This window comes from Brugia malayi (genome assembly GCF_000002995.4).
Source record: "Brugia malayi strain FR3 genome assembly, contig: Bm_v4_Chr1_scaffold_001, whole genome shotgun sequence".
NCBI lineage: Eukaryota > Metazoa > Nematoda > Chromadorea > Rhabditida > Onchocercidae > Brugia > Brugia malayi.
The window spans coordinates 320284-338533 of NW_025062475.1; the positions used below are offsets into that span (position 1 = coordinate 320284).

Consider the following 18250-nt stretch of genomic DNA (forward strand, 5'->3'; position numbering starts at 1 on the left):
ACCTGCAAAATAAAAGAACAATTCCAAACAATTTACCACCACGAGCTGTTTGGAAGTTTCTAAACCTGAAATATAGCTATATCACGGTTTGCGAAGTTTCAAAGTGAAGAAAGCCAAACACTGAGTTAGGCGCAGTTTATTAACTGTACACACTCCTAAATTTGGTTTTAAAAATTTAAAACGAACGAAAGTCGATGGAAAACTTTATGCGAATTGAGGATAAATTTTCCAAACACTATTGAGTACATATCTTTTCGGAGCAACATTCTGATAAGTGAAAGAATGATTAAATTTTGTTTTCCTGCTAAAATAAAAATGCAGTAATGTCATGGGTTTATGAATATGAAATGTGCAACTCTTTCACAAAAATATGGTAGGATTAGAAATTGAAAACTATAACAAAAAAACTTTACAACCAAAGCGACAGCTAAAACATCCAACAAAAAAAAAAAAGAAATTCAGTCAGTGGAAAAAAGAGATACTTCAATACAAACACTGATCAAAACAAGGAATTTCCATTATTACTACATTTATCACACCAAGTGTCAGGACCGATTATTAAACGGTTCGCTTGGCGTAGAATATCGTCGAACAATGTCGGAGGACGACGATATATTCCCATGCGGCAGTGGAATCCACTGTGATATTCCGGTTCCTACAGGATTTCCCGAAAGATGTGGACCTGAACAATCTATTGATTTAGAACTCCAAACGAAAGCAAGAACTAATCTTAAATTTTTATTGTCTTCCTAATTCATTCTGCATTGACTAATTTATTAGCATAGCAATTTCATATTCACTAACCAATCCCTTCTCTCTTACCACTTTTCTCTTTCCTCAAAAGCGATTCATCAGCTTAAGATATAAGCTGAAAAAACGGTCTTCTGAAATTGAAATAATGAATGACACTACCTGCAAAAGTACTACACTGTTTCTGCTTCTGACGTTGTGGCCCATAACCAGCAAGCTGGGAAGCACCATCTTCCTGGAATTGTTCATTAGGTAAAAGAGGCACCCAACTGGAGGTCGATGGCGGAGGCTGTTCAGCAGTTTCTCGTAACGGTGCAGCAACAGGTGGTGGTGGCGGAGGTGGTCGCAACAAGGCTAGTTCCGTAGAATAATTTGCACGCAATTTTTTATCCAAATTACGTCGTCTTCTTCCTGCTTCTTCTTGCAGCTCTTCTTGAATTCGAGCTTCACAAACAGCTCTAACACGTTCCATTTGTTCCGCTTTTTTGAGATCTTCTCGTCGAATCACTTTTCGAACGAAAATATGGTAACCACCAATGCAATGTTCTCCAATATTTATACAACTATCACACGATTCAACTTCGTTAAATGTAACATACGCAAAATACAATGACTTCTGAAATGATCCAGCAGCTCAATAATCCGGTATATCTTTGAAATTGTTTTACAACTTCCTTCTTGTTGGCTCTTCTAGAGTGCCTTTGAGGTCGCTATGCCCACAATCTTTCAACTCCCATCTTAAATATAACAATCATAATTGAAGTTCTGAAATGTACTGCCTAGCAATCTTCCACTAAAATTAAACAAAATGAACCTCATTTAGTGTATCCACTGCACAATCAATACGGGCTATACCAAATTTTGAAAAATATTCCTCGAGTTCATCAATTGTAAGACGTGCACTAAGGTAGGAAACTAGGATTTTTCGTGAATTGACATACTTGACAATCGGATTTGAAGATACCTAAAATCGCTTATCCAATGAAATAACAAATATAAGAATATGTATGGAAACAAAAGAACGGCATCAGCTTTAATGATAAATTAGAAATGAAAGACACCAAACTAAATGAATTGACTAACGGCTTTGATTGGTCGCATTTCAATTTGTACACCATCTATTGAATGTGGCTGCGCTTCGAGGCACTCTTCACAATGATGATCCCAAACAAAACAAATAAATCCGTATCCTCGAGAACGCCTCGTATTCTCAAATTAAAGTGAGTTTTGTAAGCAATACAAGGAATAAATAAAAAAAAAAACTTGTCTAATCCATCAATGAACAGTTGATCAGCAATTAACCGATGCAAATGGATAATGAGTGAAAATGGAAATTGAAAAAAAGGACGGTAGCTGCATGAGCAACTTTGTTGTCAACTGAATGCATGTAAAACCTTATTAAATACATAACATACCTTATCAAACATGACAATGCATTCAGAAAGTGGACCCCATCTTGTGAAAAATCGTTCAATATCACTTGTCGACGTTTTCAAATTCAATTTCTCTAACAATATTCTCCTTTCTTCCGGTATAATAGGCATCTGAAACAAGCATCTATTCTCATAATTAATTTAATATAACTGAATAGAGAAATTACTAACGGAAATTTTTTTTTTAAACGATATACCTAACCAAAAAATCATATCATGTAAGGCAATACTGCTAGGATAAGAAATCTCAAAGCTAAGAGAAACATCAGAAATCACCATCACAGAATTCTGAAATTTTAGATCGTTTAAACAAAACGTTAAGACAGGACAAAGAAAAGAAGAGATCTTGTAATACAAAGTAAACAAAATAAAATAACAAAGGTTAATGATCACATATCATTTTTGTACATGCGATTTCAATGCAACATTTTAAAACGTTTAAAAAGGCCATACTTTGGTCAAAAACTTATAGTTCTAAGCTATTCAAACAGATTATCATGTGACGACAAAGTTGACAAAGTTAAACAGACATTGAACTGTAAAATTAACTTTGAGTTATATTAAGAAGAATAACACTGAACTGTTAACTTCTAGCAAGATGTAACACACAAACACACAAAAAAAAAAAAAAGAAAAACACGAAAACAATGCTGAATGATATTGATTGTGAGAGAATTTTGAGCTGTGACAGATGGTTGTTTCTGGAAGGGAATGCCTGATACATGGTATTTTGCAATCAGTGGTTGATTGTGAGGGCTTTGTGCATTTCGCTGTAAGCTTTTTTTTTTTGTCTTTATCAATTATTCTTTTATTGGATGTTTCTGTTTTCTTTTTTAATCTTTTGGTGTATGTTTTTGGATAATTTTTGATTTTTTATAGATGACGAATGTTTTGAGAATAATCATTGAAAGATTTTTTTGTGTTTTTTTTTTTATTGATGAAAATTGGGAAAGCGATTTTTTGAATGATCTAACACGAGTAGGAGAAGAATTATTCAGTGAAAAATGATTGAAGAGAGATGGAAAAATGTAGAAAAGCATTTATGGTAGATGGAAGATTTTTTGATCAGATGGAATGAAGGATACTATTGATTGAGGGTAAAATTAAGACTGAGCAAAGAGTGTAAGATTTTGACTGGCCCGAAATGATGATCCTGAAGAATTGCTGTGGTAACAATCAAATGATGCATCACTATCAGATGATTCGAGTTGAGTTACACGAATGTATCCTGATCAGAAAGCATCGTTGGAAATCGATAAAAAGGAAATTGCAAATGAAAGATGTGAAGTTATTGTTAAGTCACAATCCATCATGTCTAGTTTATATTATCAAACATTGCAACGAAAGTGCCATTATGGAAATGTTTTGGAAACAGAAATGCCAACGATGGAACTACTTGATGATAAAAGGGCTTGTTATGCATCAACGATATCTTTTTGTCGTATAGTTGACCGGAATCATTTTTGTAGATTATGCAGCAGAGATGCAAAATTCAGTTCTTGACAGGATACAGGAAGACCAGATGTTTGATGTTAACATAATGGATGCCTTAAGTGAAGGAGGGTTAAATTTTCGAGCTTACTCGTCTGGCTATTGGCCGTGGAAAAAAAAAAAAACCTGCTTGTAATCGCTTTTGTAGAATGGATTTTAGATGCTATGTTGTGGATGTTATACAACCTGTGAACCAACGATTTTTGAAAAAATAGAAGTTACAGCTGGAAAAAATCAGAAGAGAAAGAGGGAGGCGGCAGACGAATAATTTATTCGAAGGACTTGAGGTTTCTCTCCAGTTAGTCTTCTAGTCTCCTGCATTTCGAGTCCTGCGCAGGTCTCTAGAATTAACTAACTGTTGAAACATCGTATTTGATCGTCAGAAATTATGGTGTGTGAGTTTCCCTCTTCCCCGCCTCCAAAAAAAGAAAAAAAGGGCTGTTTAAAGAACTTGTTAAATTTATTGTTTTTTTTTCAGGGATTCTTAGCAGTTTGTTCTTTAATAAGGGACTTTACCATAGCGGTTCACTCGGTCATTACAGCTCTGGGGGATTTATTTCTGAGGATATCATCATTTAAAAGACAACCTGGCAGCATCATCACGACAAATTGGACTTCATTTTAGTGAGTAAATTTTGTTAAATATTCTAACATGAATTTATTATGAACGAATCTGAATTTGATGTTTCGACCATGCAGAATTTGTCTGCAGTTCATGCTTATTATGGAACTCGGTAAAACTGTGTGAAGAAGCTAAGCAAAACAATTCACATGATGAAATAAAGCTGCCGGTAACGTGATGTCAGCAAATTGGAACTTCGTTGCTAGTATTTTCAGCTTTCGAATTGTCGATCAAAAAAATTAGAGATGTGCGTGCGGTTTCAAGAAGTTAAGTATTTCAGACCGAATGAAAAAGCAGTTTATGAAGTTAAAGAGAGGTAGTTGCTAGTGATTCAGGAAGAGGGATTTTATGTTCCTATATCTAGAAAGACATGTTGGCAACCGAATATGAGATATTTCTTGATTTTGAAGAAAAAGAAAGAAAAAGCAGGAAGTTTTTCAAACGGAAATCTCTTCTGTGCCGAAAGCATGAATTACATTTGTCCTGGTAATATTAGCAGATAGCTATATAATTTGCTGAAAAACTTTGGGAAATGATTCAATTTACCCTTAAATTCTGATATTTCTAAAATTATTTGTGGCTGTATTAAAATATTGCTAGCTTAGTTAGTAGTACTGAGGAAAGTGGTAGGTTTTCAAGACGAAAGAAGTAGGATGAAGAGTATATGCATTCTTCATTATCTGGAATAGTAAATCGTTATGTTTTGCTAGGTCGTGAAATTTCGCATGCAACTTTCGTGAGAACTTTTCTGTCCAGCTCTTCAGTTAAAGCGTTTTGGATTCTATTCGAAAGACTTATTCATGGTAGATGCTAATTAGCGTTTTCGTTCATGTCGACTATTATCTAGAAATCTTCAAAATTAAATACGCGGAGTTTTTGGATAAATTCATGCTTCAGCGTTAAATAATATGGTTCTTATTCTCCAACTTCTTTTTCCAGACACTTCGTGGAAATGTCAAAACGTTCATCACCGGGGAGTGATGACGACTCTCCTGGTGCGTCGGCGGATGAACCACTTTATAGTAAGCGAAGATTAGTTGAATTCGAACCTGTTCGCATCTGTTCAGTCAGTGGGACGGTAAATTTTCACTTCATTTTATCTCGAATTTTGCCTCGAATTATAAGAAGAGCAACTTTTGTAAAGTACTACTTGCTTTCAATCTGGAAATATTTCTCCATTTCTCCACCTGAACTGTGATAATTTAAGAACTGTATATCATAGATCTAAATATACAGCTAAACTTTGGAACTTTCACATAGTATTGTATCTAATACTTTTTCTTTATCACTTTTTCCGAAATTAACAGATTTGATTGCAATAAGTATAATAGAGCATTCTATCCTGTTATCTTTTAACCGTCTTAACTATCTCTTTTTATAAACGTATTCGAATTTGTGGTCATATCACTTTTTTTAGAGCGATATCGATGCGAAAGTTTTAGCGGTTCAACATTACAAGTTATCTGAACGTTTTCGCCTAAAGGAACGTCAAACGACCCAATTGCAACATCGCGTTGAACAACTGGAAAGCAGACAAGCTCAAGATGATGCGATGATGTGTACCATTAATCGTTTTTGGAATCTAGTAAGCTGCAGTTACCGAATTCATAGCGACTTCCAATGTACATCAGCTGTGTAGCCACAAAAGATAGCGTCACATACTATTGCATTTGAAGAACGTCAGTTATTGTAAGATGCACGGTGAAACTAGCTGATTTGCATCCTGGTCATAAAATGCTCTCAATTACATTTTTTATAAAGTAAAGATATAGTTAAAAATGAGTGATTTTCAGTTTGATGAAAATGTCAGGACGTTGCTGCAGAGGTTTGACGCCGAAACAGCGGTGGAAGGTGAGATCAAAAGTAAGTATGCAACTGATTTTCACTCCTTTCTAATCATAAGATTTATAAAGAAATTTAATGTTTGATAATTAGGAGAACGCTAGGTTGAAGAAATAAGGTCGAAATATATATAGTTTGGCTTGTGATATGAAATACATATAATTGCATCACTAGCTTTTTTAGAATACGATTCGATTTTAAACTCATTTACATTTGAATTGAAAATTCTAGATCTATTGGTATTTGTTGTATTGATTATCTTTCTGAAATTGAGCGAATAATAATAGGATGAATCACATTTCTCTGATGTTTATTCAGTTACTCTGTATTATCCAACATTGAGAATTGATATTAAAATTTTTTGTGCAATTCTTAAGTAGAAAATTAAATGTTTCAGTGGAATGTGAAGAGACTAAGAGTTTTCTTGCAAAACTGGCTCACTGGGACGATGGAGAGACTGAAGAAAAATTAAAGCAACGGGTAGAATTCAGGTCAGTAATGAACGTATTATCATTGTTTGGGTTACCAACTAATTTTTTCTCACTATGAGATTACTAGTCATCATAATCCAGTTCTGTTCTGATTTTTTTGACTTTGTTATGCAATAGTCTATATATATATATATATACTATTGTAGCAATGGAATCACTTCTGACAATTCGATTGAAGATTTTCAAATTGATTTCAAAGTACATATTTATTGATACAAGGCATGTTGATGTTTCAGTCGTCGAGCGATATCGAAACTAATTCAAGTCTTTGATCATATTACACAAAGAAATGGGAAAATTGCAGAAATGATAGCTTCTTGCTCAACAGCAGACGAGAGTCCTGATGATGGTGCTTTTCCACTTATTGACTGTTTTTGCGAGAAATTTGGGCTTTCTGCTAGTTTTCCTTGCTAGTCTTATTTTTTTAATTAAATAATGAAGAATTATATGAAGAATAGCTGTTCTGTTGAATTAAAAGGAAGCACATGCTTTCAAAATGAGAAACAAGGAATAAATTTGTATTAGCAACAAATTTGTTATTACTCGCTTAGATGTGTTTCACTCTTGACTTTCCTTTTCGCACAGGTGCCTCTACGTCTGATGGAAGACCAACTGTAAATGCAATGCTGGTAAAAAGGAATGCAGAGCTAAGTGAAGAAAACATAAAGTTGCAAAAAATGATTACGAAACTTCAATCGGAAAACCACAGTCTTTCATCCAAGGTATGTTTTTCATTTTTAATGGATTTTGTATTATTCCTTAGAAACTCGTGAAAGATCTACTCACGCTTTGGATAAAAATCTTCAGTTAATTTCAGGTATCAGCTCAAGAAGATAAGTTAACGATAATAGATACTCGCAAGCAAGAGATGGATAACAGTCTGGAGGAAATGAAATATGAGTTAGAAAAAGCTATGCGTCGCGAGTGCAAACTTGATTTTCGTCTTGCTGAGGTTTACTTCTATTCTGTACCAATCGCCATTTTTGAGATTGCGAATTTTTTTCAAAGTTTTGGAGTTATGGAATTTCCTATTTCAAGATTGGTCTTTCTGTGATTCAAGTCTCCCGTAGTTCAGGTTTTCTGAATATTTTTAATATTGTTAAGACAATGTATATGATTTAAATCTAAGGCTTTCTACTGAAGTGAAATAATTTGCAGTATGTGAAAAAAACGCGTGATCTGGAAATGAATTTAATGAAAGCGTCAGTTGTGAATGGCCCAAATAATACAAATAATACGAAAGCAGATTCACCTCCAACAGCCAGTGTGAATAAATCAAAAGTAAGTTATGTTACTGTGAATTGCAATCTGATTTCAAAGTAGTGAGTGTAGACAAATTTTTGGAATAAAGTATCGAAGAGGTATTTGAATTAAAAAGTTTCAATTAGATTTCTTTTAGCAGCTAAGCTTATACTTTTTCAAAAGCACTAACAAAAATTTACATTTTTATTGTTACAAGCTGAAATTCTGTGGGAGTATTGTTACTAACTTATTACTGTATTCTATTGCAGCAGCTTTACTCATTTTATCTTCTCATTTTGGACGTTTTTATTAGAGATTCAATCCATTTTCCGATTCCAGCTGGAAGAACTTGAGCAAAACCTAGAAATCCAGACCGACTTGGCTGCTTCTCGCCTTCAAGAATTGCAAGAAATGTTGGATAAAAATAAGAATCTGACGAAACAAGTCGAAAATTTAAAGATGAATGTAAGTTTTATAATGACTCTTACCTGGGTTTTGTTCGTGAAATTCAGAATTGAGTGCTGACTTGAAAAAAACTTTTTTTTTTTTCAGTTAAAAAACATTCCAACAGAAGTCATTAGGACATCTATTGAATACACCACTCTGCAATCGCAATTTTCTTCTCTTTTTACAGAAGCGAATCAGATGAGGCAAGTTACCGTTAACATAATTCAAATTTCCGATCTTGTTAAAATTCCATATTTGAATTTCATGATCGACTTTTTATTTAGGACGAACATGCATCGCAGCCCATAGTATGCCCAAAGGTTGTTTGTGAGCTTATCCATGTAGTGGAACTGGGACATTGCGATATTACGTTTCTAAACCATTTTATGATGGATGAAATGCACAGTGGAAACAAAATTTAAGTAAATTAATGCAAAAAAAGTTTAAGTTAACTTAAATTGTATATTTTAAGGCAACAAATAGAAACGGCAAAGTCGCAGTTAGCAGCTTTACGCAGCGCTCATTCTAAACAAATCGAAGTTATGGAGGTTTGTCAAGTTTAGAGCGTAGGAAATCTCCTATATGTAAAAAAAAGGTGTCAATAGAATTTTTCACTATTGTAGTTCCAGCAATTAGAAATGATTAAATAGAATTTGCGAGAAATTATTCACTTTCTACTTGTAGAGTGAGGAATGCCAAGCCCGTGAACAGATGCAAGATACAATGAATAGGCATGAAGAAGAATTGTATCAAGTACGAAGAGAGTATGAAATGTTACGTTTGGAATTCGAACAGAACCTTTCTGCCAATGAGCAGTCAGGTATCGTTTTTTAAACAAGTTTCAGATATCTTAAGAGTCATCCCTGAGCATCGACCAGAATGAACCATATTTCAGGACCGTTAAATAAGGAAATTCGTTTGATGCTTGCATCAGCAAAAGCTGAAAATCAACAACTTAAACAGGAAGCAAATCGTTTCAAGAGGAAGTGGAAGGAGGCTGTTTCTTCATTAGCTAAAGTGAGTTCCTAGTTTAAAGGAAATGAATTGTTTTGGAGTTAAAAAATTTTATCATTTCATCTTTCCTAAAAAAAATCATTCCTTATTTTATCATTTCTTTTCCAGTGCAACAAGGAGTTAGAAAGTGAAAGGCGTTATCGTGAAAGATGTTTACTGATTGAAATAGAAGATGATAACGATGCACTGGCATCGCCGGATCAGGATAGAAATATTGCGGAGCCCTCGGAATCATTATTACACGATGGTGAAAGCTGTGAATACAACAGTGAAATTGATGGTGATACTGATATTGGAACACATCCGAATAGAGTCATACAGTTAGTTTAATTCATTTTTTATGTAATGCATATAATGTTGAAATTAAGTAACTGATTAATCACGGGTAAATAAATTTGTGTCTTTTATCAGTTTCTAGGCACATTACCGATATCTTGAAGACCTTTCGCAATTTCTATAATAATAGAGTCAGTTTCAGAAAGTTGAAGAAAAAAGTTGCCGATTTGCAGTTGAAAATAGATGCTTTAAATGCGTTGACAGCTGAACAAAGAGAACGAGCTGAGGTAAATATTTTTTTCTTTTTGAGTTAAAGGAAAGAACGAACAAATGGATTTATGATTCATGTCTAGTACAACTAATCGTGTAGTCTTTCAAATAATTATCAATTTTTTGCTTTCTGATACATGGTGATTATACTTCAGTCGTATGCATTCCATATACTTTTCATTCTTAAGAATTGATTTTGATGGATTTTTGATATCTGAATGTTACAAATTATAGAGAAGTTCTTATGTTTCAGCTGTTGGTACGAGAAAGAAGGCTGAAACTTGAAAATGATAAACTACAGCTTCATATTAAAAAACTTGCTGGTGCCGATCATAGAGAGAAAATGAAATACTATTCGGACGAAGCACAAAGAAAAATCAGGCTAGGTTTTCTTATTTTTAATTGCACTTAATGAATTGAAATTTCCTTCATAATGTTGATGTAATATAACAGATAATATAATGGCCGTGCTCGTAGTTCTTTCAATTTATACTTATTTTTTAAACAAGTGGATCTAAAATATTTTTTGTTCTTTACAGAAGCCTCGAAGAAACAGCGGATCGCCTCCGCAAAGAAGCACATTCGGCAAGGCAAGAAGAAGAAGGTCTTATGAACGATGTTGAAACTACGGGTCAAGCATTTGAAGAAATGCAAGAACAAAATACTAGATTACTACAGCAACTCAGAGAAAAGGTATAATTTTGGTCCTTAAATATTAATGTATAATTTTGTAATGTAATGTATAATTAAAAAAAAATAATAATAGCTTTAAAATGTTAAGTACTGAATATATTTGTTCTTAAATAATCTTTTGTTATTAGTTTATATTCTCAGTATTTCCAAAAAAAATTTTTTGTTTGAAAACTGATGAATTTCACTTCGGATCTTTTTCTTTTGTAGGATGATGCAAATTTAAAACTGATGGCTGAGAGAATACGGGCCAATCAATATCAGAAAAAGATGAGCGAAGAAAGAGAGCGCACGGAAGAACGCATTAGTAGTTTGCAGAATCAAATCGAAGCTCAGCAGCTCATGATATCGAAATTGGAAGAAACAGAAAAGCTTCTGAGACAGAAAAATTCTCATTTAGAGCATCAGTTAAGGTTGGACAAACTTATCCACTTTAAGCTTACCTTACTTTCAGAAATGCATCAAGTTTTCATTAATTGAGTCATAAAACTTTCGAAAAGAGAAGGTCTAAAAATATCGTGGAAAATTCACCTTTATAAGAGTTTGCAATTGGAGTTGTTTTTATTAGTTAGATGTTCCAGGATGCAAATGAATGGAAATACATTTTAGTGGTTTGTTTCTGTGGAGAACTTCAACATAAAAATTTAGTTTTAGTTTGTTTACTTTTAAGTGTTGATTCAGTTTCTATTTTAGATTAATCGAGCAGGCAAATGATATGCATAAAAGAAAAGCAATTGAATGTTCGCAGACATCAGCTGATTACAAAGCTCAGTTGGAGAAGTGTAACAGTCAGCTTAATGATGCACAGCAGGTTTGTTCATGTTCTCAGCTATCGTAGGAAAAATATGATTTCTGTGATGGAAAAAAACTAATGGGTATTCTAGGCTGTAACAACGAAAACCTCACAGCAGGAAGTAGATTCGTTTAAAATAAAACGTTTGGAGGAAGAGAAAAGTATTCTACGAAAGAAATTAGAACGGACAAAGAAGATGGAAAAAATGGAAAATTGGGATGAAGTACTAAATGAAGAAATTAGGGAGCTTAAGGTTTGATTTATTTTGATACTATATTATATTTGATGTATACGATCATTTCTACCTTTTAGGTCGTAATTGAACATAAACCTTCGAAGCTGTTTTTTAATCATTTCTGTAAATATTCTGGACAAAATTACTCTTTTACAGGATATTTTGACTTGTCCATCGTGTAAAGTGCGGAGGAAAGATGCCGTACTAACGAAATGTTTCCATGTGTTCTGCATGGAATGTATGAAGACACGTTATGAGACGAGAAGACGTAAATGTCCGAAATGTAATGCTGCTTTTGGTGCCAATGATTACCGTCGGATGTATTTCACGTAGTAGGAGATTATGCTTTCCTTTTTGTTTCTCGAATTCATTTGTCCGATTAAGTGAATTTTATATTACATTTTGTGTTCCAACTACTGTTTTGGACTTTTAGCTTTGGGTTTTAGCATGGAAATTTTCTTTGTGCACTGTTTTTTTCTCTTTTTTTTTATGCGTCATTCTTCTTTATTTTAAAGACTTTGAAAGTGTAAAGTGATAGAACTTTTTCAAATCTATTCGTAATGCTTTCAGTATTTGATCGATTCACAAATTATTTCTATTCTCTTTTCTTTCGCCTCCGTCCTTTCATCTTGAAGGACCGGAAAATTACCGATTAGTTTTTTTATCGGTCCGTTTCATTTCCTTAGGTGACACTTTCTTTTATGGTTGTTTAATAAGTTATTTCCCAATATGGCATAAAGAGATTCAGTGTTGGACATAAATCCGACATAGCATAAAACTTAGATTCAGTCTTGAGTACAGAATTTATTGTATTTTTTGATATGCTCTATATACCAATTACCATTTGTAATTGCGACTGTTTTCTTGAAAATTTTCACTGCCACTTCGTGGCGGCCAATCTGACCGTTCGATAACTGAAATATCAATTATCGATGAAATTCCTGATTCATTTACCGGTAAAATGTGTATCTTTATTCCTTTGCTGACTCTGCGATGTATTTTGCTTTTCAAATTTTTCCTTGCTTAAATCGTTTGTCTGTAAAATAGAATTTTATTAGGACACAGTGTTTCGAAACACTTTTTTCCATATTCATAATATATTTGAATTTCGATTTGTTTATGCCATTAATATGAAATATTTTGTGTCCTTTTTGCAGTCACGTGCATGTTACAGTTATTGAAATGGAAAGCAAGTTATATGTTATATCCTAAACTATGCATCTTGTTTAGTAGTAATTTCAAAAGGTAGGTAGACACTATTCATAATACCATATTTTAGCGATAATATTTAAAGGATTTAAGCTACTCACCGTACATCTATTTGAAAGTAATTAGCAAAATAGGACTTTATGTTCAATGGTTAAAATAGATGCATAATTTTGTGCACTTTATTAAATGCAACTGCATAAATAAGTAATACAAAATTGTGTAATCAGCTGGTGTTAAACAGCTCTACGTGACTTTAGTGCTGGTTAAAAACACATTAATTGATGGCTAATCTGATATCCTGCAGCAAAACGAATACTGAATGTGCAGATTAGGATTAATGGATAATTCTTGCTGTAAGGATTTGTACATGCTTCATTGATTATTTAAGCCTGTTGGGATTGCTACCAGTGATCTTAATCAATTACAAATAGTTATAACAAGGAAATGGTTTTCGGTATGACTCACATAGCTGCTATATGTTATGTCAAAAAGTTTCGGAAATTGTAATGGACACTTCAGCACGAGTTTGATCATCGGATTGTTGTGGAATATATATATATATATATCCAATTTACTGCCTACTAATTCACAGACATTGATAAAAGCTTGTACGTTTTCTACCAAGTTGGGTTGACCTTGCTTTTTTTTTTTAAATTCAAAGCCTTGCTTTGATTGCAAACCTAGCAGTTCTATGGGAAGTTTTCTTACAATACCTTTGTTTATCCTAATCAATTTCATCGTCAAGAAAAAAAGAGTTGCTGATTGTGTGATTTAAAAAAAAAAAATTCGTTTTGTTAAATAATGACTAATAATAATTATAATGTCAAAATTAGAAATAATATTGATACCACATATTTTTATATTTCATTATTTTACTTGTGTGTGTAAAGTTTTTATAGATTTTTTTGTTTTAGTTTTCAAATATCAGATCTGATTAAGGTGTAATTCTGAAAAAAAAGTGTCAAATAAGTTCAAGACTAATTTGTGCATTATTAAAATTTCATTTTGCTTTATTGACACTTGAAGAAATCCTGTTCAAATTAATTTCATTGTATAAATAATAGCAAGTGATCTTACTATGAGATTTAAATAGTTTTCAATGCATTAATTAATGGATAAAACTAGTTTTAATTGTCAAAATCAAATTGCAGATAAAATTGGTTTAGAAAAGCAATGCTTTCATAGATTGACAACTTTTTTTTCTATTATCTTAATCATAATTTCTCACTTATCTTTTGCTAATTTTTTTGGTTAATCTTGTTTTTGTTTTAATCTTATTGTATTTCTACCGGTTATTTCTACCAAGTATATGTTTGGTCATATCAACAATACTAATTTGCATTTGCTGCTGTACGCTTTTTTTAATCTTTACTAACTGATGTTCTTTTTGATTATCTTATTATTGGACAATATTTTAAATTAGTTGAAACCTTTTTTGCTAATTTTTTTGTGCGCATCTTTAGTTACTTTTACTTTTTTTTTTGCTAATTTTATTTAATTTGTGTTTTTTCACAGCAATTTGCATTAAGTTTGTAGAGAATTTTTTATGCTTTTCCATATTTCATGCCTTTTTTTTTTAACCTCACTTATTAAATTAATAGACTAAATTAATTGCTTGCTCTATTTTTCATTTTTTTCTATATGCAGTTCTACTTTATTTTTATTTATGTCAACCAATCTGGAGGTCAAAAATTTCAGACAATTTTTATCAAATGCTCAAAAAAAAGTTTTTTGAAACAGCATTCCCAACCTATAAAAAGGCTTTGTTTATAAATTTTCATTCCTTTTAAGTCCTTAAATTTAAGGTTATTTGGTCAATATGTAAATCATTTTTTTAATTGCTTAATGAACTACCAATAAAATACTAAAATTTAATTGCTTAATGAACTACCAATAAAATAATAAAATACCAGCTGCAAAAACAATTGTTTTACAGGAAATTTTTAGACGAGAAAAATTATGAACGTCTTTATCCCTGATGTACTATGGTCATGAAAATTTACAACGAATATGTCATATAAGAAAACGCATCATTCCTTTCCTTACGAATACAGAACGCCCTGCTGTGGGCGGATATTCGATCATTGACCAAACACATGAACCTCATCCTCGGTGCGAATACTGTGGCAAATTCTCCGCCAACAAAAATGGACTGCAAAAATACTGCAAAATTCTGAAAACTTAGCAGAATTTTAAACATATATGATAAAAAGATACTATAACCAATCCCTCCCTGGCCACTTTCCATCCGCTCGCCTCCTGTGGAAATAAACTGATTGCAGAGGGAGGGCAGCAAGCTTTGTTACGTTTTCACACGGGACGATAATGGCAGTTGGGGCAGTAGCAGTCCCGTGATCGTTCTTTTGTATTCCTTCTATAGTTTTCTTTTTTTTTCTTTGTAATTTGACTGAGATGTTTCCCCACTGTGCAGATATTTTTATGCCAGGGAAGATATACTTCTTCACTAATAGAATTATAAATTTATTTGCTCTTCACTAATAGAATTACAAATTACAAAGTTATTTGCTGCTATAAGGAGGTTAATTTGATATATTAGGGACAGGTGTAGTGTTACTTTCCATGTTCTTAATTTTTTTCTATTTGCACACAGCTTCTTTTCTGTAAGACTAGCGACACGTCTTTCATGCTATTTAATTGAATAAAACATATGTATGCTCACATTTTCAGATTAATAATTTATATTCTCATTTTCTGCGAGTGTAGCATATTTGCAAATTAACATATTCGACACTTAATAACTGCGCACGTTCAATTAAAATAATGGAAAAAGCTCGTAAATTAGCGCTTGACAATTGCTGCTCAAGCACTGTATTCGTTATCAGACAGTCAGACAGGGTATCTACTGCTACTTATGAATGTCTGCGTATATCTTAGTGCGTATGTAATTGTGTGCGTGCATGTATGTGGTAAAGCGCGCTCATCAAGGAATGTTTCCATCGGATTGGCCTAATTTGCATTCATTTGTTAATAGGAGAATGACGTATGCAAAAAAACTGGATTGGTTGGTAAGTGATTTGCAACTGACAAGTTTACGGTTGATATGAAGAGTTTCGCAAATGAATTTTAGGATTTAAGCTTATCATTAAGAATAGCTTTTACATTTTTTTGACTTTCTTTCTTGAAGATACAGGTGGTATTCATGAATAATCTTCAGGGTCACGCTTAAATTAAGCTAAGATGTTCACAGTTAGAATTAGAATTGTCCTTCACGGTTACATGGGCCTTCACAGTCACACTTAAAATTAGGCTTAGATGTTTACGGTTACACTTAGAATTATGCTTAGGACTTAAGCATAAGTTTAATTGTGACCGTGAAGATCTGTGCCTAAGCCTGAGTGTGACATTTTGAAATATGCCATCGCCAAACTAACGGTCCACGACAAACAATGTCTTCATTATAATAGAATGGAATGTCCCCGTAAACCATATGATACAATAAAATCCCTAATGACCACACAGTTATCTTGCAACCATCATACTCGGGATGATTAGGTTCTCACGGTTACATTTAGGCTTAGGCTTAGATGTTCACAGTTGCGCTTAGAATTATGCCTAAGTGTGACCGTGAGGACCTAAGCATAATTCTAATTCTAACGTGAACATCTTAGCTTAATTTGTGACCAAAGATCTAAGCCTAAGCCTAAGTGTAACCGTGAGGACCTAAGCATTCCGAGTATGATGGTTGCAAGATAACTGTATGGTCATTAGGGATTTTATTGTATCATTTACGGGGACATTCCATTCTATTATAATGAAGACATTGTTTGTCGTGGACCGTTAGTTTGGTGACGCATATTTCAAAATGTTTCGTTTCCTTTTTAATACATTCTGGAGAACCTTTTTTGATAATAATGTGATCGAATAAGAGGTGAATTATGTCAAGGAGCTCAATATTAGGTTGCAAAAATCTGATTGGGGAATGTTTAAAGTATGGTGCGGACTAACGTTGTGATTTGGAATATATATGGCATCATCCCTGGTTGTTCATAGGTGATACATCTCTTCCATTGTCAATATCGGAATTGGATTTAGATCGTTATAAGCTAGGTAGCGTACTAGCAAAATTGGTGACACATGCAGAACAACATCCAGCTTAGCGTTATACCATACCAGATGCTGCCACAAGTGAATCGCATTTAATTGCTTTCATTATTTTTCGTCACAGGAACGGTCCTGCAAGTGGCAAAACCCGGTCAATATCTATAGAAGACCATAATCAGTACCATTCTCCTGGATTCCGATCCTTTGTTGGTGGTTATTCCGGAAATCTATCATTTTCATCAATCTGTTCAAGTATGTTGGGCAGCTATTGAGTTTTCTGTCGTTTTACTGGCATCAGCGGAGAAATCTGTGCCTTTTTTCTCTCCCTCACTTCCGTCTTGACACATTATGTCCCATATTTTTTCTTTCTGATTTATATTTATTGACTGTGTTCAGCTCTTATTTCTTCATTTGTTTTGTTATGCTGTATATGTTATTTCTTGATGGCCACAACTATTGTTTTGTACAAATCGTTTCATGCTTACATCAATATATTCGGTGTTTATTACGTGTTTTTTCACCAAAAAGTGACAGTATTATTTTTATATTTTTAGTAACTGGAAATCCGTGAGTGGTTACAGTTCTAGAAAAGGAGAAATAAGATGAATAATTACAGGAATTATTCGTCAGAATCTTCGGGTAAGTTAATTGTCTAAAGCTTGTTAAGTGTTAGCACTGGCGTTGATTTGAAGAAAAAAGTTTGGAGTACTATGTGATTTCGAGATGTTTTGTATATTTCTCATTTTTATACGGTTTTAATGTAGTGAGAAATAGACGAATAAAGTATGAGAAAGTTATCAGCTTGTTGAGCACATGAAATTAAATGAGATTAGAAAAAGTCGGACTATGGGCAAGGGATTTGCCCTATCTTAGTCAGGATTGGTAGATGTGTTTGCGTCATATTGAAAATACTGTTTTCAATATCACGCAAACACAACTATGTTGTGCACATAGTTTGTGTGGGATTAAGTGATGTTCGGCAAGAAATTACCAAGTGAAAGAAGGTATTGTCAATGGGGACTAAACATTGTATCATCTGTCATAGGAAATGCTTAATTCAGGGATGGGCGAGGTTTTAGTTCTGTTTGAATGGTACACAAATGGATTAGTTTGAGAAATAAAATGCATCGCAATACTTTTTTGAAGCGTTGCGGCTTTGTCGTTACTCCTTCCTGGACTGACAACTTATCTGATAATTGTTGATAAATCTCAATTGACTCATTTGCGTTGCGTTGTAAAATGACATTGGAACATTTGTTCAAGAAATTTCAAGCAAGATAGTCTTTGCTTCTATGGATATAATTTTATTTCTGCATATTATGATTTAGTTTTACCAGCAATACCAGTGTTCCACCTTTGCTTTGACAGTGAACAACTTGGAAA

General features: G+C 33.3%; 2 protein-coding genes across 3 annotated transcripts; one reads left to right on the top strand and one right to left on the bottom strand.

The window, feature by feature from the left end:
• Window positions 1-545: 545 nt before the first annotated feature.
• Window positions 546-2294, bottom strand: Bm12801 (the record flags this gene model as incomplete). 2 transcript variants are annotated; one of them, XM_043076083.1, is made up of 5 exons in its annotated part: window positions 546-682; window positions 913-985; window positions 1565-1714; window positions 1834-1959; window positions 2166-2294. In XM_043076083.1, 5 exons carry the CDS (start codon window positions 2292-2294, stop codon window positions 546-548), a joined length of 615 nt encoding a protein of 204 aa, XP_042932017.1. The 2 variants fall into 2 exon arrangements, with proteins under 2 accessions (XP_042932017.1, XP_001894138.1); XM_001894103.2 differs by having other exon boundaries at window positions 913-1366.
• Window positions 2295-5248: 2954 nt separating this feature from the next.
• On the top strand, window positions 5249-11929 carry Bma-rfp-1 (RING finger protein 20, putative; the record flags this gene model as incomplete). Its single annotated transcript, XM_043076084.1, has 21 exons — window positions 5249-5374; window positions 5714-5881; window positions 6090-6159; window positions 6536-6629; window positions 6866-6978; window positions 7215-7351; window positions 7447-7581; window positions 7788-7910; window positions 8211-8336; window positions 8424-8521; window positions 8791-8866; window positions 9003-9138; window positions 9214-9335; window positions 9441-9652; window positions 9811-9895; window positions 10132-10259; window positions 10418-10571; window positions 10779-10981; window positions 11262-11379; window positions 11453-11614; window positions 11753-11929. 21 exons carry the CDS (start codon window positions 5249-5251, stop codon window positions 11927-11929), a joined length of 2763 nt encoding a protein of 920 aa, XP_042932018.1.
• Window positions 11930-18250: the final 6321 nt, after the last annotated feature.